Source organism: Garra rufa, chromosome 25 (assembly GCF_049309525.1).
Source record: "Garra rufa chromosome 25, GarRuf1.0, whole genome shotgun sequence".
Lineage (NCBI taxonomy): Eukaryota > Metazoa > Chordata > Actinopteri > Cypriniformes > Cyprinidae > Garra > Garra rufa.
In genome coordinates, this window is record NC_133385.1 from 7,039,144 (window position 1) to 7,065,414 (window position 26,271).

General features: G+C 33.1%; 1 protein-coding gene across 1 annotated transcript; it reads right to left on the reverse strand.

Annotated features, from left to right (window-relative positions):
• Positions 1-958: 958 nt before the first annotated feature.
• epx (eosinophil peroxidase) lies at positions 959-26,185 on the reverse strand. Its single transcript, XM_073831545.1, has 16 exons — positions 26,180-26,185; positions 24,163-24,306; positions 24,074-24,107; positions 18,178-18,262; positions 15,718-15,893; positions 15,493-15,625; positions 15,279-15,408; positions 9,859-10,065; positions 9,411-9,783; positions 7,092-7,252; positions 6,752-7,010; positions 4,289-4,459; positions 2,679-2,916; positions 2,390-2,595; positions 2,151-2,315; positions 959-1,098 (listed from the first exon to the last, which is right to left on the reverse strand). The coding sequence occupies exons 1-16, from the start codon at positions 26,183-26,185 to the stop codon at positions 959-961; spliced, it is 2,628 nt and encodes an 875-aa protein (XP_073687646.1).
• Positions 26,186-26,271: the final 86 nt, after the last annotated feature.

A 26,271-nucleotide genomic window follows, 5' to 3' on the forward strand; every position in this document is an offset into this window, starting at 1 on the left:
GGCAGTGTGCTGCCGTTGTTTTATGTTGCTAGGCAACGACCAAAACAGCTGTCCTGTCAATCAAATCAAAGGATTATAGCGCCAGCGCTCTAAAATCTTTGGTTTTTGCTGTTAATTAAACTGACATATTAGCAGAAACCCTAATAAATACAGCTCCGGGTTACCCACGATAGACACCAAAAGTTTCTCCTCCATTTCTTGCAGTCTCCGGACTTTTTAAGCAACGGTAAACTTTCGTCACCACAACAGAAGGCCCGCCTCTCCATTCATTCGATTGGACAATGGAAAAAACGCGAATGACGTCAGGCGTTTTTCCGCTCAGAGTTGATTTTTTTCAACTTCAGGCGCTCAGAGCGCTTCTACAAAAACACAAGGTGCAGCAGGCGGCGAAAACACGAGGCGCCCGGGGCGCATAAGCAGCGCACAGAACGCTCACTGCCAACAGAAAACCATTCAAAAGAGGCGCCTCTCACTGCAAAAATGTGTTCGGTGTGATCGGGGCCTTACACTTCACTGCTCGATCTAATCCTCGTTTAATATCGACTAAACAACATTTAAGTCAAATGTCCACTTAAACTTTAATATTTGGCCATATATTTACCACAGAAATGCTATAGCCACAATAATTTAATGAATATGTGAACAACAAAACGTCTAAACTCAGAGTGACGGTTTAAACTTTTATTTTGAAAGCATATAATAAACCTGCATCGCATATATTTATTTAACTGAATCGTAGCGTTTGTGAATTCACAATTATGCTTAATTATGATTTTTTTTAATGGGTTCAATATATAATGCAGCCTTGGAAAACAGTCTAATAATGCCTTTCATGGATTCTCGTCTGTGAAATGCGCCACTTCCGGTATTTTGCCGGTTAGTCGACGTGGGCAAAATGAAATCTAGCATTTTTAAAAATCAAATAGTCCATTAGAATCGCTCTAATATGCTTTTCTGATTAATATGCCATGGATTGAGGAAACTGCAGGTTAAAGTGTGGCAGAGACTGCTCACCTGTGCAGGTGTGACCTCCAGGTGTGTTCAAGCACTGCAGGTGTGGAGGGCAGATGGATGAATGAGTGGAACATTCATCAATATCTGAAGTGATCAGTAAAATTTTTTTTAGTAAATTGAGTGTCAGATTAATCAGTTTCTAAATTAATTTATACTTATATTTCATATTTATTGGTCAATATTAATTGTTTAATATATTATTATTAATACTTAGCATTTCATTTAAATGTAGTTTAATTTAATGACTGTCCATGAACATCCAAAAGAACCAATAAAAGCACAGTTCTATAGTTTATTATTTATTTACTTATATTATTATTTAATATAAATTGTTTAACATTATTAATATTTACTATAATTAAATGTTATTTTACATTTAATACTGCAATATGTTATATTTAGTTTAGTTCAAAAATGCACATATATGTCCAAATGTTCAATGTTTTAATAAGTTTGCTGTCAGATGGATCAGTCAAATTTCAAATTTAATTTAATATTTATTTTAGTTTTATTTGCATATTTAATTGTATATTTAATATTTAATATTAATTATCTTAATTATTTATTTTAATATTTAATATTAACATTAATATTTATTATTATATCATCACAAACAAATGTGGAGCATTCATCAATATTTAATATAACCAACAAAAACATTGTTTTAATAACAGGCGATAGATTGATCAGTAAATTTCCAAATGTACTTTAAAAATAATTAATTTAATTTATTTGAATATGTATTTGATTTAATATCAATTGTTTATTATTGTGTGATTAATATTATTTACAATTTAATTTAATATTTAATCTAATGTTATTTTACATCCTAATTATTTAATTCAATATTTATTATTAAAATGTCATATTATGTTATTTTACATGTAATATTTAATATGTAACTAAATATTTAATTCAATTTAATTTAATAATTTTAATTTAATTATTGAATTTAATTAAAAAATGTACGCCTTTATTATTTAATTTAATATTTAATATTAATGTTTCATATGTTATTTTACAAATAATATTTAATATGTTAAATTTAATATTAATTAAAAATATTTAATTGGATTTAATATTGTGTGATTTAATATTTACTATTTAATTTAATATTTAATCTAATTAAATTGAACCTTGGCAGGTGGGCGGTTGTGGGGTCCACTGTTGGGTGTCGGGGTCACAGGTGATCTGTGTGGCTCCCTGAAGCAGGTATCCAGTAGGACACTGATACATCACCGCAGATTCACACAGAACAGAGAAACCCAGAATCAACCGCGGGACCGCGCCACAGACCGGGTCTGAAAATGAGCCCAAAATATTAGGAGAATATGAACAACACACATCAAATAACAACGATTTCAGTCACTAATACCTGTGTCTGGCTCTCTCCACGCTGAGAGGTTCATGTGGCCGATGTGTGTGCAGGGCAGCAGGTCATCAGGGTGGAGTGTGTGTGCGAAGGGGTCAAAGGGCACCAGCCGGATGTGTGTGTTGTCACAGATAATGCGGGACAGAGATGTGGTGCGCAGAGCGTCTCTCTGAGCGGAGCTGAACACACCTTCATTCTGCCACCAGAACCTAAACCACATTTAATGGTGTATTTAATATCAATGCAGACTGAAATAACTCTAATAATAAGAGGAAGTGGACTCTCACATTACCTGTCACCGTCTCGGAGGGCTCTGAACTGTTTGGCGATCAGACAGGCCAGCAGCGGCCCCACGCGGCCCCCGGGCAGAGCCGGCTCTGAAATGGCCCCGACCCAGACGTCTATGTTTTTAGCCGTTCCATAGAGATGAAGCAGCTTCCTGGCCAGAACTCCATTACCCAGAATGCCTGCTAAATCTGACTCATTGACAGGTGCAGAGAGACCGCAGAGCTCACGCCACACGCTGTAACCTGCAGAGAGAGTCAAATAACTCTGGTTAAAATTAAAGTTTACTCAACATACTCTGATTAAGTTAAGTTAGTGAAACTAGTTAATTATTACAAAAGAAATGAGGTTAAATTATAGGGGAGAGATAAAGTAAAAAAAAAACTAATATTTTTAGGTTAAAATAAGCCTAGTTTAGTGTGATATCCTCAGGTTAAGATTAAAATATAAAGTAAGAAAATCTTGTACAATATTAAGAGAAAACAAACAAATTGTGCAAACAATTAGTAAACGGTTCTAAATAAGGAGAGAGATAATGTCATTAAAGTCACTTTGGTAAAATTGGTTTATTATTACTGTATTTAATAACACCAAAGCAAGCAAATAAATAAATAAATAAATAAAATACAGCTACTTATGTAATTCAAGTTTTGTTTTTTGTTTTTTATTGCACATTTTGTATTGTGTAAGTTTAAGTGTAGTTTGAATCTTAATCGGTCCTAATAAAGAAAAAAAAAAACATTTAAAATAAAAAAATATATCGTAATATTTTTAGGTTCAAAGAAAAGTCTAGTGTGACATTCTTAGATTTAAGGTTAAATTGAATGTATTACCACAACATTAAGAAAAAAAATGGGAAAAAAGCGAACAATAACTAAACATTTCTAAATAAGGGCCGAGATAATTTTATTTGTCATTTTATTTATTTTTATTTTTTTTTATGCAAACATGACAGAAGATTTAATAAGCTGTAATTAAATCTTTCATAATAAAGAAAAATTATGAAACACTATATCTATATCTAATCTAGCCCTCCACTAATATTGGCAGAATTTGGCACCCTTGGTAAATATAAGCAATTGTGACTGTGAAAATAAATCTGCATCGTTTATCCTTTAGATCTTTCAATTGAAAAAAAAAAAAAATCACAAAATTCTAACCTTTCATTGAAGTAAAATGATAGAAACGGGGGGGGGGGGGGTTTCTCTAGTTGACGTTGGGCACAATTATTGGCACCCCTAAAAATTTGTCTAAGTAAAATATCTCTAAAGTGTATTCCCATTAATATTACATTTTTTTTAGGAGTATGAAATTGTTCAGTCATGACTTTCTGTTCCACAGAATATAAATATGAGGAACACAAAAGCCAAATTCCCTTAATCATTCATCACAAGAAGTAAAACCAAAGAATGTAGTTCTGATGTGCAGAACAAGTTTGTTGAGCTTCACAAAATAGAAAGTGGCTGTAAGAAAAGAGCTAAAGCATTGAAAATCCCCATTCCCACCTTCAGGGCAATAATTAAGAAGTTCCAATCAACTAAAGATGTTACAAATCTGCCTAGAAGAGTGAAATAGTAAATAATAAAGAGTGAATAATGACGGTCTGCTGACTGGCACCTTGTAGGCCGTGATCTCGCCCCCTCTGCAGGTTTAAGGCCGCCAGGTCGAGCGGCAGCCCTCCCTGAGCCTGGAAGAGCCTCTCGGTCAGTTCCTCCACCATCATCTGATCTGCTGTCTGCAGTTTAGCCGGGGACAACAGTAAACCACGCAGCACAGGATCAATGCCACCTACAAGCAGAAAAATATTTAATTATGCATCACAATGTCATGCTGTTAAGCAAAATATCATGCAAAATAATGAATATTAAGACAAGACACTACAGGAAAAAACATGGTTTTCAGTTTTGTCAGGTTTGAGATTTTGGGCTTTTTGCTTTTATAACATGTATTATTTCAGGCTAGTGGAAAGGAAACAACATTTTTTTTTTTTTTGTGCTTCCAATTTATTTGGGTTTGTAAAGTTAGAATTGACCTGTGGTGTCTTGCCTTAAAGGAGTAGTTCACGTTCAGAACAAAAATTCACAGGTAATGTACTCGCCTCCTTGTCATCCAAGATGTTAAAGTCTTTCTTTCTTCAGTCGTAAAGAAATTATGTTTTTTGAGGAAAACATTTCAGGATTTCTCTCTATATAATGGACTTCTATGGTGCCCCTCAGTTTGAACTTACAAAATGCAGTTTAAATGCAGCTTCAAAGGGCTTTAAACGATCCCAGCCGAGGATCTAGTTATTCACGATCGGTTATTTTCTAAAAACATTTAAAATTTATATACTTTTTAATCTCTACACAGAGTACACACAGAGCTAGACAAGATGAGCATTTGAGGTTAAAAAGTATATAAATTGTCATTTTTTCTATAAAAAAAAAATAACCAATCGTTTTGCTAGATAAGACCCTTTTTCATTGGCTGGGATCGTTTAGAGCCCTTTGAAGCTGCATTTTGGAAGTTCAAACTCAGGGGCACCATAGAAGTCCATTAAATGGAGAGAAATCCTGAAATGTTTTCTTCAAAAAACAATTTCTTTACAACTGAAGAAAGAAAGACTTGAACATCTTGGATGACAAGGGGGTGAGTACATTATCTGTACATTTTTGTTCTGAAAGTGAGCTACTCCTTTAAAGGTGCCATAGAATGTAAAACTGTGTTTACCTTGCATAGCTGAATAATAACAGTTGTGTACATGGACATGACATGCCATGAGTCTCAAACACCATCGTTTCCTCCTCCTTATATAAATCTAGTGTTTGCAAAAGACCACTGAAAAATAGGTAAATCTTAACATAACAGCGACTATTACGTAATAGTCTCGGGATCATTAATAGTCATCATCAGAAGTTCTGCAGATAGGCTATTGTGAAAAAACAAAGCGAGGACAATAACGAAAAATGGCAGATCACAGGAATAAATGCTATGTTCCAGGTTGTGCAGAGATGTTAAGTGCAGGGATGGTTGGTGTCTGTACTGAGAAAGGCACGGAAAACAAATAAGGCGAGCCACTAAAAGGGACACGGTTAGCTTCAGTACTATTGCAGTACATAAGATTTCACTTACCACATAAACAGAATAAGGAGAGATGACTGCGCGGATGATGGCGAATGATTTGCAGATCCTGACCACTGCTGACAGCATCTAAACTTGACAAATGTGGTAAGTACTGCCTCTGTAGTATAACGTTACACAGAGCAGTGCGATCGCCGATCTCAAAAGCGAAACTAAAAAGTTATCGTGCATTCAAAACGGCAGTTCAGTGCCCTGCATATTAATAGCAGCTTGAGCTCCGTATATTAAATATATATTTCCTCCATGTGTTTCCTTACAGTTGTGTGAGAGCGAGCCGCTCTGTGAGACAGCCAATCAGAGCAGAGCTCCTCATTATTATTCAGGAACCTTCCAAATAAGGTAATAACAGACCATTTCATTCTAGGGACAAATCCTAGGGTTGTAAATGGACTTGTAAAACAGTTTCTGGAGATTTTTTGCCCTTTCCTAAGCCATATGTGACCCTGGACCACAAAACCAGTCTTAAGTCGCTGGGGTATATTTGTAGCAATAGCCAAAAATACATTGTATGGGTCAAAATTATTGTTTTTTCTTTTATGCCAAAAATCATTAGGAAATTAAGTAAAGATCATGTTCCATGAAGATTTTTTGTAAAATTCCTACTATAAATATATCAAAATGTAATTTTTGATTAGTAATATGCATTGTTAAGAACTTAATTTGAAGAAATTTAAAGGTGATTTTCTCAGCATTTTGATTTTTTTGCACCCTCAGATTCCTGATTTTCAAATAGTTGTATTTCGGCCAAATATTGTCCTATCCTAACAAACCATACATCAATAGAAAGCTTATTTATTGAGCTTTCATATGATGTATACATCTCAGTTTTGTAAAATTTAACCTCATGACTGGTTTTGTGGTCCAGGGTCACATATAGCTTCCATGTAGATATCAGAGACCAATTTAAAATATTGTTTCAATGCATTCTATGGCACCTTTAAGCGTGTGTGTGAAACAAACCCTCTTGCACGACCCTCCAGGATGCAAACAGAGAGTGGTGTAACGGCAGAGCTGGGTGCTCAGGGCTCAACCGGTAATCGGGTGCGAGGCGATTCACAACCGGATGCACGGTCACATGTGCAAACCGAAAGGCAGCGGTGGAGAAAATGTTGGAGATGCTGGGGTCAGCAGCTGGATCGTAAGCTTTGTACGGGGGCATGAGGGCCAGGTTAGCACTGTGGCCCAGGACACGGGGCAAGTAGTGATCCCACGTCAAGATCTTCCAAACAAGATTCAGCAAGTCAGAGATGTGCATAAATGAAGTAACCATTTATTACTTTGTCAGGTTTTATCTTCTCACCTGGTGGACTGCGCCCAGTATTTTCCTGGCCTCCTGGTAGAGCGTGTCCGGGCTCCAGTGAGGGTTGAGCTTGTGAAGCTCCTCAGCCAATCGGTTGTGTTCTCTTAGAAAGAGCGTGTGCAGAGCGATCATACCTAAGTGCTCATTGGCCCGAGAGTCACCTAAGACACGGCCCACAATAACAGAACATCAACTGGACAGTTCAAATTAGAAAGGGTCAAGGCCTATCTGGGATATTTTTAAATAAAATGACACAAATACTGACTTATTTTCATTTTCTTCACAGGGTGTATTAGCTGTAATACTCTTAAAGTGTATATAACAATTGAGCGATTTAGCAATATTAACACATTGCATTCCCAAAATAAAATAAAATACTGACTTATTTTCCTTTTCTTCACAGGCCACAAATACTGACTTATTTCTTCCTTTTCTTAATACCCTTAAAGTCAACATTAAATTAAAATTGAGCTATTCAGCAATAGTAACTTATGTGACCCTGGGCCACAAAACCAGTCATAAGGTTAAATTTTACAAAACTGAGTTGTATACATCATATGAAAGCTCAATAGATAAGCTTTCTATTGATATATAGTTTGTTAGGATAGGACAATATTTGGCCGAGATACATCTATTTGAAAATCTGGAATCTGAGGGGGCAAAAAAAATCTAAATACTGAGAAAATCACCTTTAAAGTTGTCCAAATTAAGTTCTTAACAATGCATATTACTAATCAAAAATTACATTTTGATATATTTATAGTAGGAATTTTACAGAAAATCTTCATGGAACATGAACTTTACTTAATTTCCTAATGATTTTTGGCATAAAAGAAAAATCAATAATTTTGACCCATACAATGTATTTTTGGCTATTGCTACAAATATACCCCAGCGACTTAAGACTGGTTTTGTGGACTAGGGTCACATATTGCATTCCCAAAATAAAATTTTGCACCACTTGTCTTAGTTTTTAAATTTTAGTGCTTCAAATAAATCAAGATTATACTTCTATACCTACACTTAAATTATTTACACTTAAAATTTAAATCTAAATTTAAATCAGAAAGGTTGAATCTGGGACATTTTTAGATAAATTTTTCTTTTCTTCACAGGGCACAAATACTGACTTATTTCTTCCTTTTCTTAATACCCCAACATTAAAATAAAATTGAGCAATTTAGCAATAGTAAAATATTGCACTCCCAAAAAAAAATAAATAAATAAATAAAAAAATTAAATAAAATAAAAAATATTTATGGTGGCATTTTAGCGTCACGCTAAAAGAAATATAAGATTACGAGTATAAATTTCGTAATATTTCAAGGATAAAGTTGAAATATTACGAGAATAAAGTCGAAATATTACGAGAAAAAAGTTAAAAGGTTACGAAAATAAAGTCGAAATACTACCAGAATAAAGTCGAAATATGACAAAAAGTAGAAATTACAAGAATAAAGTTAAGGTTATGAGAATAAAGTCGAAATTATGAGAATACAGTCAAAATACAACTAGAATAAACTAAATATTATGATAAAGTCTAAAATAAATATAATTTCGATTATAATTTAAAATAAAATAAATGTATAGTTGCTGTATGGTTAATTGAAATATTTAATATTATTACATTTTTCAAGAATATTTACTTAATTTGAAATATTGTTTTTAATTTTGCACCATTTGACATACTTTTTACTTTTTTGTTTTTTAGTTTAAAGCTTTATTCATCCCATTGAGGCTATTATTTATGACGACTATATTAGCGCTAAAAATAAATCAAGATTATACTTCTATACTTACATTTACATTTTATACACCTAAAATGTATTGTTGCTCTACGAATAATTTAATTATTTAATATTTTTTACTTTTGTAATTATTTTAATTTCATAATTTTATGTATTAATTTGATAATATCTATACATAATATTTACTTAATTTTAAATGTTGTTTTACTTGTTTACGTATTTTTGCACCGTTTTTCACTGTATGTAGTATGTAATATAATATACCATGTCATTGTATACATTGCAAATGCTTTAGCAATATCAATGCAATTGCTTTTGTCAGACTAATAAAGCACACTTCATTTAAGTGAAATTAAGAGAGGAAAATCAAAAGCATTAACAAAAAAACACACCAACTAAAACGGCTACTAATACTATAAATACAGGCTGATTATTTAAGAATTTTACATTGTTTACTACATGTACTAGAGTTTTTGCTGTATCAGAGGATGTGAATTACTGAAGCAAAATGGGTTGCGAATGCTGTTACATGTTAACTAACAATGAAAGATATCTGAAAAATGGCTGCAACCTGCTTGGAAACAGAAGGATCTGTTCCCCATGGATATATTGAGTGTTTGCGTTGTCTCTGCTAGCGGGATTCGGTTGATCCGCTCTCGTGGGCCGCAGGGGTCCAGGTTCGGCTGTGTGCGGGTCAGGAACGGCATGAAGCCAAACCCTTGGTCTGAGTGCAACTTGTTGACGGCGAGCAGACCGAGAGGGGACGTGAGGTTCCTTAGAGCGGCGGCTAGCCCATCCGAACTCCCGTACACCATGCTGGCATCTACGAATGCCGTGATGGCGTTCAGCTGCTCCCGGCGACCGAGTGGAAATGTACAACTGGGAGCAGAGCGGAAAAACGGCATGCAGCTTTGAGTCCCAATGCGAGGGTCCAAGAGAGGGATCTAAATGTGAAGAAAAAAGATAGATGTTCAAAACATGTACAATCCAGCATCTGTTTCTTAGGGTGTAAAACAGACCTGTATTGGGAAACACGGTGTGTCTCTGCTGCAGGTGCGTGTACAGTCTGCTCCGGTCTTAAAGGCGGCAGTGCTGGGGCTCTGAGGGGTCAAGGTCAGGTCATGATCGATCCACTGACCCCACTCCACCAGCAGGTGAGACAGAGACATGTCCAGAGAGATGTTCTCATTATGAGTGTACAAAACTTCCTGGGACACACTGCGGACCTGCACAGAGAGTATGATCTGATTGATTCCATTATTGACTCATTTGGTCTTATTTTCATCTTTAGGTATGTGTCTTAAAAATCAAGTTTCTTTACTGGTTCAATGGGTAACCTTTAACATAGAATCTTTACATTTAACAAATCCCAGAATCCAGAATGGCACTTCTACTGTATGGCACTGCAAAAAATAAAAAATAAATAAAAATAAAAAAACTTTTGGAATCTTTTTTAAGACTGTGGTGTGTTTTTTAATGACAGAAAACACACCACAGATAAAATAAAAAAAATTACAATAATAAAGTCTAAATACTACCAGTTTAAAGTCTAAATACTATGAGTATAAAGTCGAAAAACTACGAGAATAAAGTCGAAACACTACGAGTATAAAGTCGAAACACTACGAGTATAAAGTCGAAATACTACGAGAATAAAGTCGAAATACTACGAGTATAAAGTCGAAATACTACGAGAATAAAGTCGAAATACTACGAGAATAAAGTCGAAATACTACGAGAATAAAGTCGAAATACTACGAGTATAAAGTCGAAATACTACGAGAATAAAGTCGAAATACTACGAGAATAAAGTCGAAATACTACGAGAATAAAGTCGAAATACTACGAGAATAAAGTCGAAATACTACGAGAATAAAGTCGAAATACTACGAGTATATAGTCGAAATACTACGAGAATAAAGTCGAAATACTACGAGTATATAGTCGAAATACTACGAGTATAAAGTCGAAATACTACGAGTATAAAGTCGAAATACTACGAGTATATAGTCGAAATACTACGAGAATAAAGTCGAAATACTACGAGTATATAGTCGAAATACTACGAGTATAAAGTCGAAATACTACGAGTATATAGTCGAAATACTACGAGTATAAAGTCGAAATACTACGAGTATATAGTCGAAATACTACGAGTATAAAGTCGAAATACTACGAGTATAAAGTCGAAATACTATGAGTATAAAGTCGAAATACTATGAGTATAAAGTCGAAATACTACGAGTATAAAGTCGAAATACTACGAGTATATAGTCGAAATACTACGAGTATAAAGTCGAAATACTACGAGTATATAGTCGAAATACTACGAGTATAAAGTCGAAATACTACGAGTATAAAGTCGAAATACTACGAGTATAAAGTCGAAATACTACGAGTATATAGTCGAAATACTACGAGTATAAAGTCGAAATACTACGAGTATAAAGTCGAAATACTACGAGAATAAAGTCGAAATACTACGAGTATATAGTCGAAATACTACGAGAATAAAGTCGAAATACTACGAGTATAAAGTCGAAATACTACGAGTATAAAGTCGAAATACTACGAGTATAAAGTCGAAATACTACGAGTATATAGTCGAAATACTACGAGTATATAGTCGAAATACTACGAGTATAAAGTCGAAATACTACGAGAATAAAGTCGAAATACTACGAGTATATAGTCGAAATACTACGAGTATAAAGTCGAAATACTACGAGTATAAAGTCGAAATACTATGAGTATAAAGTCGAAATACTACGAGTATAAAGTCGAAATACTACGAGTATATAGTCGAAATACTACGAGTATAAAGTCGAAATACTACGAGTATAAAGTCGAAATACTACGAGTATAAAGTCGAAATACTACGAGAATACTACGAGAATAAAGTCGAAATACTACGAGTATAAAGTCGAAATACTACGAAAATAAAGTCGAAATACTACGAGAATAAAGTCGAAATACTACGAGTATAAAGTCGAAATACTACGAGAATAAAGTCGAAATACTACGAGTATATAGTCGAAATACTACGAGTATAAAGTCGAAATACTACGAGAATAAAGTCGAAATACTACGAGTATATAGTCGAAATACTACGAGTATAAAGTCGAAATACTACGAGTATAAAGTCGAAATACTACGAGAATAAAGTCGAAATACTACGAGAATAAAATCGAAATACTACGAGAATAAAGTCGAAATACTACGAGAATAAAGTCGAAATACTACGAGTATATAGTCGAAATACTACGAGTATAAAGTCGAAATACTATGAGTATAAAGTCGAAATACTACGAGTATATAGTCGAAATACTACGAGTATAAAGTCGAAATACTACGAGTATAAAGTCGAAATACTACGAGAATAAAGTCGAAATACTACGAGAATAAAGTCGAAATACTACGAGTATAAAGTCGAAATACTACGAGAATACTACGAGAATAAAGTCGAAATACTATGAGTATAAAGTCGAAATACTACGAGTATAAAGTCGAAATACTACGAGAATACTACGAGTATAAAGTCGAAATACTATGAGTATAAAGTCGAAATACTACGAGTATAAAGTCGAAATACTACGAGTATATAGTCGAAATACTACGAGTATAAAGTCGAAATACTACGAGTATAAAGTCGAAATACTACGAGTATAAAGTCGAAATACTACGAGAATACTACGAGAATAAAGTCGAAATACTACGAGTATAAAGTCGAAATACTACGAAAATAAAGTCGAAATACTACGAGAATAAAGTCGAAATACTACGAGTATAAAGTCGAAATACTACGAGAATAAAGTCGAAATACTACGAGTATATAGTCGAAATACTACGAGTATAAAGTCGAAATACTACGAGAATAAAGTCGAAATACTACGAGTATATAGTCGAAATACTACGAGTATAAAGTCGAAATACTACGAGTATAAAGTCGAAATACTACGAGAATAAAGTCGAAATACTACGAGAATAAAATCGAAATACTACGAGAATAAAGTCGAAATACTACGAGAATAAAGTCGAAATACTACGAGTATATAGTCGAAATACTACGAGTATAAAGTCGAAATACTATGAGTATAAAGTCGAAATACTACGAGTATATAGTCGAAATACTACGAGTATAAAGTCGAAATACTACGAGTATAAAGTCGAAATACTACGAGAATAAAGTCGAAATACTACGAGAATAAAGTCGAAATACTACGAGTATAAAGTCGAAATACTACGAGAATACTACGAGAATAAAGTCGAAATACTACGAGTATAAAGTCGAAATACTACGAGAATAAAGTCGAAATACTACGAGAATAAAGTCGAAATACTACGAGTATAAAGTCGAAATACTACGAGAATAAAGTCGAAATACTACGAGTATAAAGTCGAAATACTACGAGAATAAAGTCGAAATACTACGAGAATAAAGTCGAAATACTACGAGAATAAAGTCGAATTACTACGAGTATAAAGTCGAAATACTACGAGAATAAAGTCGAAATACTACGAGTATAAAGTCGAAATAATATAAGAATAAAGTCGAAACAGTGCGTGAATAGTCAAACTACTACGAAAATAAAGTCGAAATACTACGAGTATAAAGTCGAAATAATATAAGAATAAAGTCAAAACAGTGCGTGAATAGTCAAACTACTACGAGTATAAAGTCGAAATACTACGAGTATGAAGTCGAAATACTACGAGAATAAAGTCGAAATACTACGAGTATAAAGTCGAAATACTACGAGAATACTACGAGAATAAAGTCGAAATACTACGAGTATAAAGTCGAAATACTACGAAAATAAAGTCGAAATACTACGAGAATAAAGTCGAAATACTACGAGTATAAAGTCGAAATACTACGAGAATAAAGTCGAAATACTACGAGTATATAGTCGAAATACTACGAGTATAAAGTCGAAATACTACGAGAATAAAATCGAAATACTACGAGTATATAGTCGAAATACTACGAGTATAAAGTCGAAATACTACGAGTATAAAGTCGAAATACTACGAGAATAAAGTCGAAATACTACGAGAATAAAGTCGAAATACTACGAGTATATAGTCGAAATACTACGAGTATAAAGTCGAAATACTACGCGAATAAAGTCGAAATACTACGAGTATAAAGTCGAAATACTACGAGTATAAAGTCGAAATACTACGAGAATACAACGAGAATAAAATCGAAATACTACGAGAATAAAGTCGAAATACTACGAGTATAAAGTCGAAATACTACGAGAATAAAGTCGAAATACTACGAGAATAAAATCGAAATACTACGAGAATAAAGTCGAAATACTACGAGAATAAAGTCGAAATACTACGAGTATATAGTCGAAATACTACGAGTATAAAGTCGAAATACTATGAGTATAAAGTCGAAATACTACGAGTATATAGTCGAAATACTACGAGTATAAAGTCGAAATACTACGAGTATAAAGTCGAAATACTACGAGAATAAAGTCGAAATACTAAGAGTATAAAGTCGAAATACTACGAGAATACTACGAGAATAAAATCGAAATACTACGAGAATAAAGTCGAAATACTACGAGTATAAAGTCGAAATACTACGAGAATAAAGTCGAAATACTACGAGAATAAAGTCGAAATACTACGAGTATAAAGTCGAAATACTACGAGAATAAAGTCGAAATACTACGAGAATAAAGTCGAAATACTACGAGTATAAAGTCGAAATACTACGAGAATAAAGTCGAAATACTACGAGTATAAAGTCGAAATACTACGAGAATAAAGTCGAAATACTACGAGAATAAAGTCGAAATACTACGAGAATAAAGTCGAAATACTACGAGAATAAAGTCGAATTACTACGAGTATAAAGTCGAAATACTACGAGAATAAAGTCGAAATACTACGAGTATAAAGTTGAAATAATATAAGAATAAAGTCGAAACAGTGCGTGAATAGTCAAACTACTACGAAAATAAAGTCGAAATACTACGAGTATAAAGTCGAAATAATATAAGAATAAAGTCGAAACAGTGCGTGAATAGTCAAACTACTACGAGTATAAAGTCGAAATACTACGAGTATGAAGTCGAAATACTACGAGAATAAAGTCGAAATACTACGAGAATAAAGTCGAAATACTACGAGTATAAAGTCGAAATACTACGAGAATAAAGTCGAAATACTACGAGTATAATCGAGATATAATGAGAAAAATCCTGGAATGTTTTCCTCAAAAACCTTAATTTCTTTTCGACTGAAGAATGAAAGACACAATCTTGGATGACATGGGGGTGAGTAAATAATCAGGAAATGTTCATTCTGGAAATGAACTAAACCTTTAACAACATCAATGTAAAATGCAAAAACAATAACATTTATATAAAGACCAAACAAATAAAAACACAACTATGATCACAGCAGTCAGTCTTACAGGTGGTAGTGTGTGGTTGTGGTAGGTGTGTTGTGGGTTCCAGCCCCTGGGGGCCCCTCGAGGGTCCTCGTACTCTGGAGATAACCAGCGGGCGTAAGGGGTGTTTGCTGCCCCCCACTGAGGGTTTTCCCTGCAAAGCCAAAAACACCATTGATAAAAAGAAATATGATCCTTTCTGAGCATGAACAAAGACATATTTTGATACAGTGTGCACCTGTTGTTGCAGTGTCCTGTGATGGTGCGGTAGCGTTTGGACAGACAGCTAGATTTACACACGGGTCTCAGCGTCTCTGAGGAACAGCCTGTAACCTGCAGTATGGTCTCCATGTCTTCAGCACTTAAAAGCTCTGAAAACCAACATATCAGATGTTAATACAACGTCTACAAGCCTTCAGGATCATACATGTGCTTGTAAATGACCCAAAATGAGTGTGTGTACCGGTGAGGTCTGGTTTGTCCATGGAGTGTGTGTAAACCATCTCTCTGATCAGCTCTACCGTATTATCCAGAAACTCAGCAGATCTGATGTGGCTTCTGGTTTTAGGGCCGGTTTGTTTGAACAAGGCCAGCAGGTCACTGGGTCGAACAGAACCGTCTGATACAGATGTCTTCACCCTGATAGAAATGAGGGTGAACACAAAAATGTTATCTGAATGATCCACAGCTGTGTTTTTTTGTTTAGAATCCCTTGTTTGTCCTGAAAAGTTAAACTGCCTGCTGTTCTTTAGAAAAATCCTTCAGGTCCCACAAATTCTTTGGTTTTCTAGCTTTTTTGTGTATTTGATCCCTTTTCAACAATGTATGATTTTGAGATTCATCTTTATCTCTGAGGACAACTGAGGGACTCATATGCAACTATTACACAAGCTTCAAACACTCACTGATGCTCCAGAAGGAAAAAGCTGCATTAAAGGAACACTCCACTTTTTTTGGAAATAGGCTCATTCTCCAACTCCCCCCGAGTTAATAAGTTGAGTTTTACCGTTTTGAAATCCATTCAGCCGTTCTCCTGTTCTGGCGATATCACTTTTAGCATAGCTTAGCATAGATCATTGAATCCTATTAGACCAATAGCATCACGTTCAAAAATGACCAACAAGTTTCGGTATTTGTCCTATTTAAAACTTGACTATTCTGCAGTTATATTGCGAACTAATACCGGCGGAAAATGTAAAGCTGCGATTTTCGCAGTACACGATATCACTACAGAAGAGTCAAGTTTTAAATAGGACAAATACCGAATAATAAAATAATAAAATAACTCATTGGTTATTTTTGATTCAATGAGCTATGCTAAAAGTGATATCGCCAGAACAGGAGAACGGCTGAATGGATTTCAAAACGGTAAACTCAACTTATTAACTCCGGGGGAGTTGGAGAATAAGCCTATTTCCAAAAAAAGTGGAGTGTTCCTTTAAGAGCCGGGGGGGGGGGGGGATGAAGATGTGTACTTTTTTCTTGTTTTGCCTAAATATCATATGTTTTCATTTAGTACTGCCCTTCAGAGGCTACAAAAGATTGTTTCCCAGAAGACAAAATAAGTTAATTTTACCCCGAACTTCCCCTTCCAGCTCCAAAAGGAGAAATTTACTTTCTAGAACAAAAATTTACTGATAATTTACTCACCACCTTGTCATCCAAGATGTTCATGTCTTTCTGTCTTGAGTCATAAAGAAATTGAGGAAAACATTTCAGGATTTATCTCCTTATAATGGACTTGTATGGTGCCCACAAGTTTCCAAACTCTAACTTCCAAAATGCAGCTTCATAGGGCTCTAAATGATCCCAGCCGAGGAATAAGGGTCTTATCTAGCGAAATGATTGGTTATTTAAAAAAAAAAAATTACAATTTATATACTTTTTAACCTCAAATGCTAGTCATGCACTAGCTCTGTGTGAACTGTGTGTTCTGGTTCATGACAGTTAGGATAATTTCGATCTCATTTTCTTCTTCAACTTTAAAATCGCCCTACATCGCTGTTTTACCTTTTTTTGTAAAGGCATTTGATCTTCCTTGCAGGTTCACTTTGTAAACACTGGGTCGGTACTTCTGAATCAATGTTGGACAATTTTGAAGTTGGAGGAGAAAATGAGATGGAGTTTTTCGACATACCCTAACTGTCTTGAACCGGAATACACAGAGTTCACACAGAGCTAGACAAGATGAGCATTTGAGGTTAAAAAGTATATAAACTGTAAATTATTTTTGAAAACAATCAATCGTTTTGCTAGATAAGACCCTTTTCCCTCGGCTGAGATCATTTAGAGCCCTTTGAAGCTGCATTTAAACTGCATTTTGGAAGTTCAAACTCTGGGGCAGAGAAATCCTGAAATGTTTTCTTTCAAAAAACATTTAATAATTTCTTTATGACTGAATAAGGAAAGACATGAACATCTTGGATGACAAGGGGGTGAGTACATTATCTCAATTTTTGTTCTGGAAGTCAACTTCTCCCTTAATGCATGTTTTTTCCTTCTGGAGCATCAGTGAGTGTTTGAACCTTCTGTAATAGTTGCATATGAGCTCCTCAGTTGTCCTCAGTGTGAAAAGATGGATCTCAAAATCACAGTCATTGTTGGAAAGGGTTCAAATACACAAAATGCTGGAAAACCAAAGAATTTGTGGGACCTGAAGGATTTTTCTGAAGAACAGCAGGCAGTTTAGCTGTTCAGGGACTCATGAACATCTATAACTAAATAAAAAACACACAGCTGTGGATCATTCAGGTAACAACACAGTATTAAAAATCAAGTGTGTGTGAACTTTTGAACACGGTCATTTTTATAAATTCAGCTATTATTTTCTCTGGTGGACTATGTGTAAACATCTTTTATGTGAAATAACCTAATTCAGGTCAGTACTAAAAAAACAATAACAATGTGAGTCTGCACATCTCACCTCTCATTGGTGTGAGCATACGCCGCGTCTGTCAGCTCTCTGGCTTTGCGTAAAGCTTCCTGAATGAAACTAGATCCCAAATACACTGAAAAAAAAAACCCACCACGAAACATTTCATTAAAATCTGTCATTCAGTTTTGATATCTGAGTTGACAAAAATGCAATAATGAACTCTAAATGTGACCCTGGACCACAAAACTAATCTGGGGAATATCTGAGAATATTCGCCAAAAATCATAAGTATTTTAAGCAAAGATCATGTTCCATGAATATATTTTGTAAATGTCCTACCTACTAAAGTTAATTTTTGATTAGTAATATGCATTGCTAAGACAACTTTAAAGGTGATTTTCTCAAATCTTGATTTTTTTGCACCCCCAGATTCTAGATTACAAATAGTTGTATCTCAGCCAAATGACGTCCTATGCTAACAAACCATACATCAATGGAAACACTTATCTATTCAGCTTTCAGATGATGTATAAATCTCAATCATAAAAAATTGACCCTTATGACTGTTTTTGTGGTCGATTTTACTGCTAGTCCACAGTATGAAGAGATTTTGGGTATAATATGTCACAGTTTACTTTATTTTGTTATCCTCACTTACATGAATGAAGTATAGTGTCCTGTACCTACTAGTAAAATAATATAAAAAAATCATTTCTGGTGTCTGAATAATTTTTGGTTTGCATGTATAAAGTATACTTTAATACCTGTTGCATTCTGGGAAGGAAAATGAGATGTGGCTGACAGAGGCTCACACAATATCACAAATACAGAAAGAATCAAGCCTGAGAAGGATTCCTGCAATCAGAAAAATACACATGTATGCCTGCTGATACTCAAACATATATATAAATTTAAAATATTAAATGATTAAATTTCAGGAATATATACTGTATATATGCACACACAAAATTTTTTAAACATATAAAATAGTAAAATACAGCAGAAATATGCAGCCATTACACAAAATCATATTAATAATAATAATATTACATTTTTTGTAATTGGAATCTAAATATTGTGAGAATAAAGTCGAAATTAAGAGAATAAAGTCGAAATTACGAGAGTAAACTAATAAAGAAATACTTTGAGTATAGTCAAAATATTTTGAGAATAAAATAAAAATTATGAGAATAAAGTCAAATTTTTATTTTATTTTATATTATTATTGTTTATTATTATATTATTTTTTATTATATATTTTTTTTGTAATTTTTAAAGTCAAAATTACGATAATGGAGTTGAAATATTGTGAGAATAAATTTTGAAATTAGGAGAATAAAGTCTAAATATTTCAAGAATAAAGTTGAAATACTATGAGAAAAGTCAAACTATTTAGAGAATAAAGTCAAAATTATGAGAATAAAGTCCAAATATTTCGAAAATAAAATTTAAATAATGAGAACAAAATTTAAATACAAGAATCAAACATATAAAATGGTAAAATACGGAGAAATATGCAGCCATTATACAAAATCATTTCAATAATAATAATAATAATATTTCTGCACATTTTTTTGTAATTTTTAAAGTCAAAATTACCAGAATGGAGTCGAAATATTGTGAAAATAAAGTCAAAATATTGTGAGAATAAAGTTGAAATATTTTAAGTCGAAATATTAAAATAAGAAAAAACTAAATTACAAGAATAAAGTCCAAATATTACGAGTATAAATTATAAATATTTCGAAAATAAAATTGAAATTACGAGAATAAAATTGAAATTTGTTTTACCAACATAAAATGATAAAATATGCAGAAATATGCAGCCATTATACAAAATCATATTAATAATAATAATAATAATAATAATATTTCTGTAATTTATTTAGTCATTTTTAAAGTCAAAATTACGAGAATGGAGTCGAAATATTGTGAGTCGAAATTAGGAGAATAAAGTCGAAATTAGGAGAATAAAGTCGAAATACTATGAGAAGTGTCAAAATATTTCGAGAATAAAGTCAAAATTGCGAGAAAAAAAGTCAAAATATTACGAGTATAAAGTCGAAATATTAATAAAATATAAATAATAATAAATATTATTAAATAAATATTAATAAAAATACAATTGAAATACAAGAATCAAACATATGAAATATGCAGAAATATGCAGCCATTGTACAAAATCATATTAATAATAATAATATTTCTGTACTTTTTTTTTTGTTGTACTTACCAAGCATGTCGTATCCATCTGTACAGTCTTTTACTCTCACTCTTGTTCTTGTAAAATATATAACAATTTGTTCTTGCTTCAAAACGGAAGGCTGACTCTTACTAATATAGAAAATAAATAACAGTTAAATACACAAACTGATGTTCAATTAAGTGTTTAAAGAAGTATCCTATAGTGCGTGACTGTACAATTCTGTGTAATTATGCGTATTAGCAGATTTATGTCGGGGACTGACTTTTATACGCAGGCTTTGGTCTACAGGTATGTGCAGAATTCTGTTATCTGTGTGACTGGTGACAACAATTCAACATCAAACGATCCTGAACACACATAGAGCGACTGTCCTGCCCTAATAACCTCTCGATCCAAACCCATCATCCTCTATCTAACGGGGTTATCGACTCAATCACTCCTCATGAAAGTGATAAGAGAGCCACAGCTTTTTTAGGGTGTAATATTCTGGTTTCTACAGTAGATATGGCTTGGGTCTAAAGTCTGTGGGATTCTTTCACCAGTTTTATGATCGTATTGTGGTCTCTAGGTACTGTAAAGTAACAGCACACCTCATGATTTGAGTAAAAATTCATGTCTTGAGCACACATGCTGTGAGATGACACATACTGAACATTAGAAATAAGAAATAGTTCATCCAAAACTGAAAACTTGTTGAAAATGTAGTCAATCTCATGCCATCCGAGTTTGTTTCTTCATCAGATTTAGAGAAATGTAGCAGTACATCTCTTGCTCACCAATGAATGTGAATGGGTGCCGTCAGAATGAGAGTCTAAACATCAAAATAATCCACAAGCAATCCACACCACTCCAGTCCATCAGTAAACGTTGTGAAATGAAAAGATGTGTGTTTGTAAGAAGCAAATCCATTACTAAGATGTTTTTAACTTCAAACCATTGCTTCTAGACAAAATACGAATCCATAATCCATAATAATGCTTCCTTCAGTGATAGACCTCATAAAGCCGATTCAGACGAGACAAATTTTTCACTGGAGAAACCAATGTTAAGGATTACACTTTTATTTTTTGATGCGGTTTAAAGTTAAAAACGGGCTCCACAAACCTACAGAGAAACCCAGTGCCAAGCTGACACAAAATGTAAATGTGTTTGTATACGGCAGCACATCCATTTACAATCCTACAATTTTAGTGCCACAAAAAAAACTACAATTACCAGATTAAAGTTGTAAAATTTCGAGAATAAGGTTGATATATTACAAGTATATTTAAAAAAAAATAAAGTCAAAATATTTTAAGAGTAAAGTCAAACTTACGAGAATAAAGTTGAAATATTATGAGAATAACATCGAAATACTACGAAAATAAAAGTCGACATACTACGTGAATAAAGTTGAAATATTACAAGAGAAATTAAAGTCAAAATCTTATGAGGATAGTCTAAATTACGAGAATAAAAGCAAAATATTATGAGAATAACATCGAAATACTACGAAAATAAAAGTCGACTTACAATGAGAATAAAGTCGAAACATTCCAAGAATAAAATCGAAATACTACGTGAATAAAAGTCGAAATATTACAAGAATAAAGTTGAAATATTACGAGAATAAAGTTGAAATACTACGACAATAAATTCAAAATATTTCGTGAATAAAATTGAAATTTTGAGAATGAAGTTGAAATATTTTGAAAATAAAATTGAAATTACGAGAAAAAAGTTAAAATATTTTGAGAACAAAGTTTAAATATTTTGAAAATAAAACTTAAATTACTAGAATAAAGTTGAAATTACGAGAATAAAGTTGAAAATATTTTGAGAATAAAGTTTAAATATTTTGAAAATAAGGTTGAGATTAGAGAATAAAGTTGAAATATTTTGAGAACAAAGTTGAAATTACGAGAATAAAGGCTAAATATTACGAGAATAAAGTAGAAATATTTCAAGAATAAAGTTGAAATACAAGAGTAAAGTTAAAATATTTTGAGAACAAAGTCATAATTATGAGAAAGTTGAAAATATTTCAAGAATAAAGTTGTAATATTTAGAAAAAGTTGAAATTAAAAGAATAAAATTGAAATATTTTGAGAATAGTCAAAATATTACAAGAATAAAGTCGAAATATTACAAGAATAAAGTTGAAATATTACGAGAATAAAGTTGAAATACTATGACAATAAATTCAAAATATTTCGTGAATAAAATCGAAATTTTGAGAATGAAGTTGAAATATTTTGAAAATAAAATTGAAATTACGAGAAAAAAGTTGAAATATTTTGAGAATAAAGTCAAAGTTACAAGAATAAAGTTGAAATATTTTGAAAATAAAATTTAAATTACGAGAAAAAAGTTGAAATATTTGAGAATAAAGTCAAAAATATTTTGAGAATAAAGTTTAAATATTTTGAAAATAAAACTTAAATTACGAGAATAAAGTTGAAATTACGAGAATAAAGTTGAAAATATTTCGAGAATAAAGTTTAAATATTTTGAAAATAAGGTTGAAATTAGAGAATAAAGTTGAAATATTTTGAGAACAAAGTTGAAATTACGAGAATAAAGGCTAAATATTACGAGAATAAAGTAGAAATATTTCAAGAATAAAGTTGAAATACAAGAGTAAAGTTAAAATATTTTGAGAACAAAGTCATAATTATGAGAAAGTTGAAAATATTTCAAGAATAAAGTTGTAATATTTAGAAAAAGTTGAAATTAAAAGAATAAAGTTGAAATATTTTGAGAATAAAGTCAAACTTACGAGAATAAAGTCAAAATATTACAAGAATAAAGTCGAAGTATTACAAGAATAAAGTCGGAATATTACGAGAATAAAGACTAAATATTACGAGAATCAAGGGCGTAGATTTGCTCTGGACCTTGGTGGGGACCTAAAATGTTCATTTGTGTTTTGGGGGCGGGAGGACCTTTCTGCATGTCTAGGTTATTGTTGACAGCGCGATTTTTATATATTTTTTAAATGGATTAAATTATTGGTGGGGACATTTCAATGGTCGGAGGATATTGGTGGGGACACATCCCCTCCGTCCACCCTAAATCTACACCCCTGACGAGAATAAAGTAGAAATCTTTCGAGAATAAAGACGAAATACTATGAGAACAAAGTAGAACTATTTTGAGAATAAAGTCAAAGTTCTATGAATAAAGTGGAAACATTTTGAGAATAAAGTCCATAATCATGCTTCCTCCAGGGATAAAGTTCACCTCCTGTTGTCTCTCACTTCAAAATTCACCCACATATTTGTTTAGAGCTGTTTTGGACCGTTTTTGCTAGTAAACGTGCTTGATCTGCTCATATTTCTTTTCTGATTCAGACTTTTCCACTGGAAAAATCAAGGTTAAGGATTACAGACTCGTATTTTAGATGCGGTTTAAGTTTAAAATGCCTTAATGATGGATTTGTGTATTACAAACACAGCTTTTGGCTTCTCCAGACATTAATTGATGGACTAGACTGGAGTGGTGTGGATTATTGTGATGTTTTTATTGGCTGCTTGGATTCTCATTCTGACGGCACCCATTCACTCCAGAGGATCCATTTGTGAGCAAATGATGTGATGCTAATTCTTTCTAAATGAGTTCTGATCAAGAAGGTCTTGGATGGCCTGAGGGTGAGTACACTTTCAGCAAATTTTCATTTTTGGTTGAACTATTCGTTTAACATTTAGTGTTTGGAGTTTACTGTCAATATTTCCCGTAATCCGCCTACTTTCAGCCCACCTGCGGATGACACTTCTGCTGGCACAGGAACCATCTGATAGAAGACACACCTGGAAAAGAGGTCAGTGGAGCAACAGAGAAAAACAGACAGTTCTGAAAGTCTGATAAGTGAAATTGGAAAGTGTGGAGAACTTCGGGGATTCCAGGTCGATGACTTTAAAAGGCTGTTGTTCTCGCTGGGTTTGACGCAGCACTCGCAACGGGTATCTGACAGGAGCACGTGCCTCACCGACCTACAGAGGAAACCAGTGCCAAGCTGGCACAAGACATAAATGTGTTTTTATAGCGCAGCACGTCCATTTAAAATACTACAATAGCGTTTTAGTGCCACGTAAAAAAAAAAAAAAAAATCTACAATTGCGAGAACAATTTCGACTTTATTCTCTCAGTATTTTGGCTTTATTCCCGTAGTATTTCGACTTTATTCTCGTAGTATTACGACTTCATTCTCATAGTATTACGACTTCATTCTCGTAGTATTTCGACTTCATTCTCGTAGTATTTCGACTTCATTCTCGTAGTATTTCGACTTCATTCTCGTAGTATTTCGACTTTATTCTTGTAGTATTACGACTTCTTTCTCGTAATATTTTGACTTCAATCTCGTAGTATTACGACTTCATTCTCGTAGTATTACGACTTCATTCTCATAGTATTACGACTTCATTCTCGTAGTATTTCGACTTCATTCTCGTAGTATTACGACTTCATTCTCGTAGTATTTCAGCTTCATTCTCGTAGTATTACGACTTTATTCTCGTAGTATTTCGACTTCATTCTCGTAGTATTACGACTTCATTCTCGTAGTATTTCGACTTCATTCTCGTAGTATTACGACTTCATTCTCGTAGTATTACGACTTCATTCTCGTAGTATTACGACTTCATTCTCGTAGTATTACGACTTCATTCTCGTAGTATTTCAACTTCATTCTCGTAGTATTACGACTTCATTCTCGTAGTATTTCGACTTCATTCTCGTAGTATTTCGACTTCATTCTCGTAGTATTTCAACTTCATTCTCGTAGTATTACGACTTCATTCTCGTAGTATTACGACTTCATTCTCGTAGTATTTCGACTTTATTCTCGTAGTATTTCGACTTCATTCTCGTAGTATTTCAACTTCATTCTCGTAGTATTACGACTTTATTCTCGTAGTATTTCAACTTCATTCTCGTAGTATTTCAACTTCATTCTCGTAGTATTTCAACTTTATTCTCGTAGTATTACGACTTCATTCTCGTAGTATTACGACTTTATTCTCGTAGTATTTCAACTTCATTCTCGTAGTATTTCAACTTTATTCTCGTAGTATTACGACTTCATTCTCGTAGTATTACGACTTTATTCTCGTAGTATTTCAACTTCATTCTCGTAGTATTTCAACTTCATTCTCGTAGTATTTCAACTTCATTCTCGTAGTATTTCAACTTCATTCTCGTAGTATTTCAACTTTATTCTCGTAGTATTTCGACTTCATTCTCGTAGTATTTCAACTTCATTCTCGTAGTATTACGACTTCATTCTCGTAGTATTTCGACTTTATTCTCGTAGTATTTCGACTTCATTCTCGTAGTATTTCAACTTCATTCTCGTAGTATTACGACTTCATTCTCGTAGTATTTCAACTTCATTCTCGTAGTATTACGACTTCATTCTCGTAGTATTACGACTTCATTCTCGTAGTATTACGACTTTATTCTCGTAGTATTTCGACTTCATTCTCGTAGTATTTTAACTTCATTCTCGTAGTATTTCGACTTCATTCTCGTAGTATTTCGACTTCAATCTCTTAGTATTTTGGCTTTATTCTCGTAGTATTACATCTTTATTCTCATAATCTTAGATTTTTTTTTAATGTGGCACTAAAATGCTGTCGTACAATCCAAATTGAGTGCAAAAAAATTACTTCATAAAGACCTCACAAATTCATTAGGAGTCTTTCAATGCATTCAAATTATGTTAATTTGTATGAAAAGTGATGACGAGATATTCTGTTAGTCATGCGTTCAAAGGAACAACACTTTCAACACAGTTATAAATAAACATGATACTCTTATTTTATTGTGCTTTTCATTAAGAGCAGCCTGTTAAAATCAACTAACCCACATGGCATTAGTTACAAAAACTCTTTTAGTTCATACATTCACAATTATTTATAGTTATCTTAGTTAAAACAGATTTGTTAGTCTTGCAT

Coding starts and splice junctions, on each gene's coding strand:
- epx (XM_073831545.1), bottom strand. Junction 15,626..15,717: donor GGACAAACCAGACCTCACCG/GTACACACACTC, acceptor GTTGGTTTTCAG/AGCTTTTAAGTGCTGAAGAC. Junction 2,596..2,678: donor GCCCTCCGAGACGGTGACAG/GTAATGTGAGAG, acceptor AATGTGGTTTAG/GTTCTGGTGGCAGAATGAAG.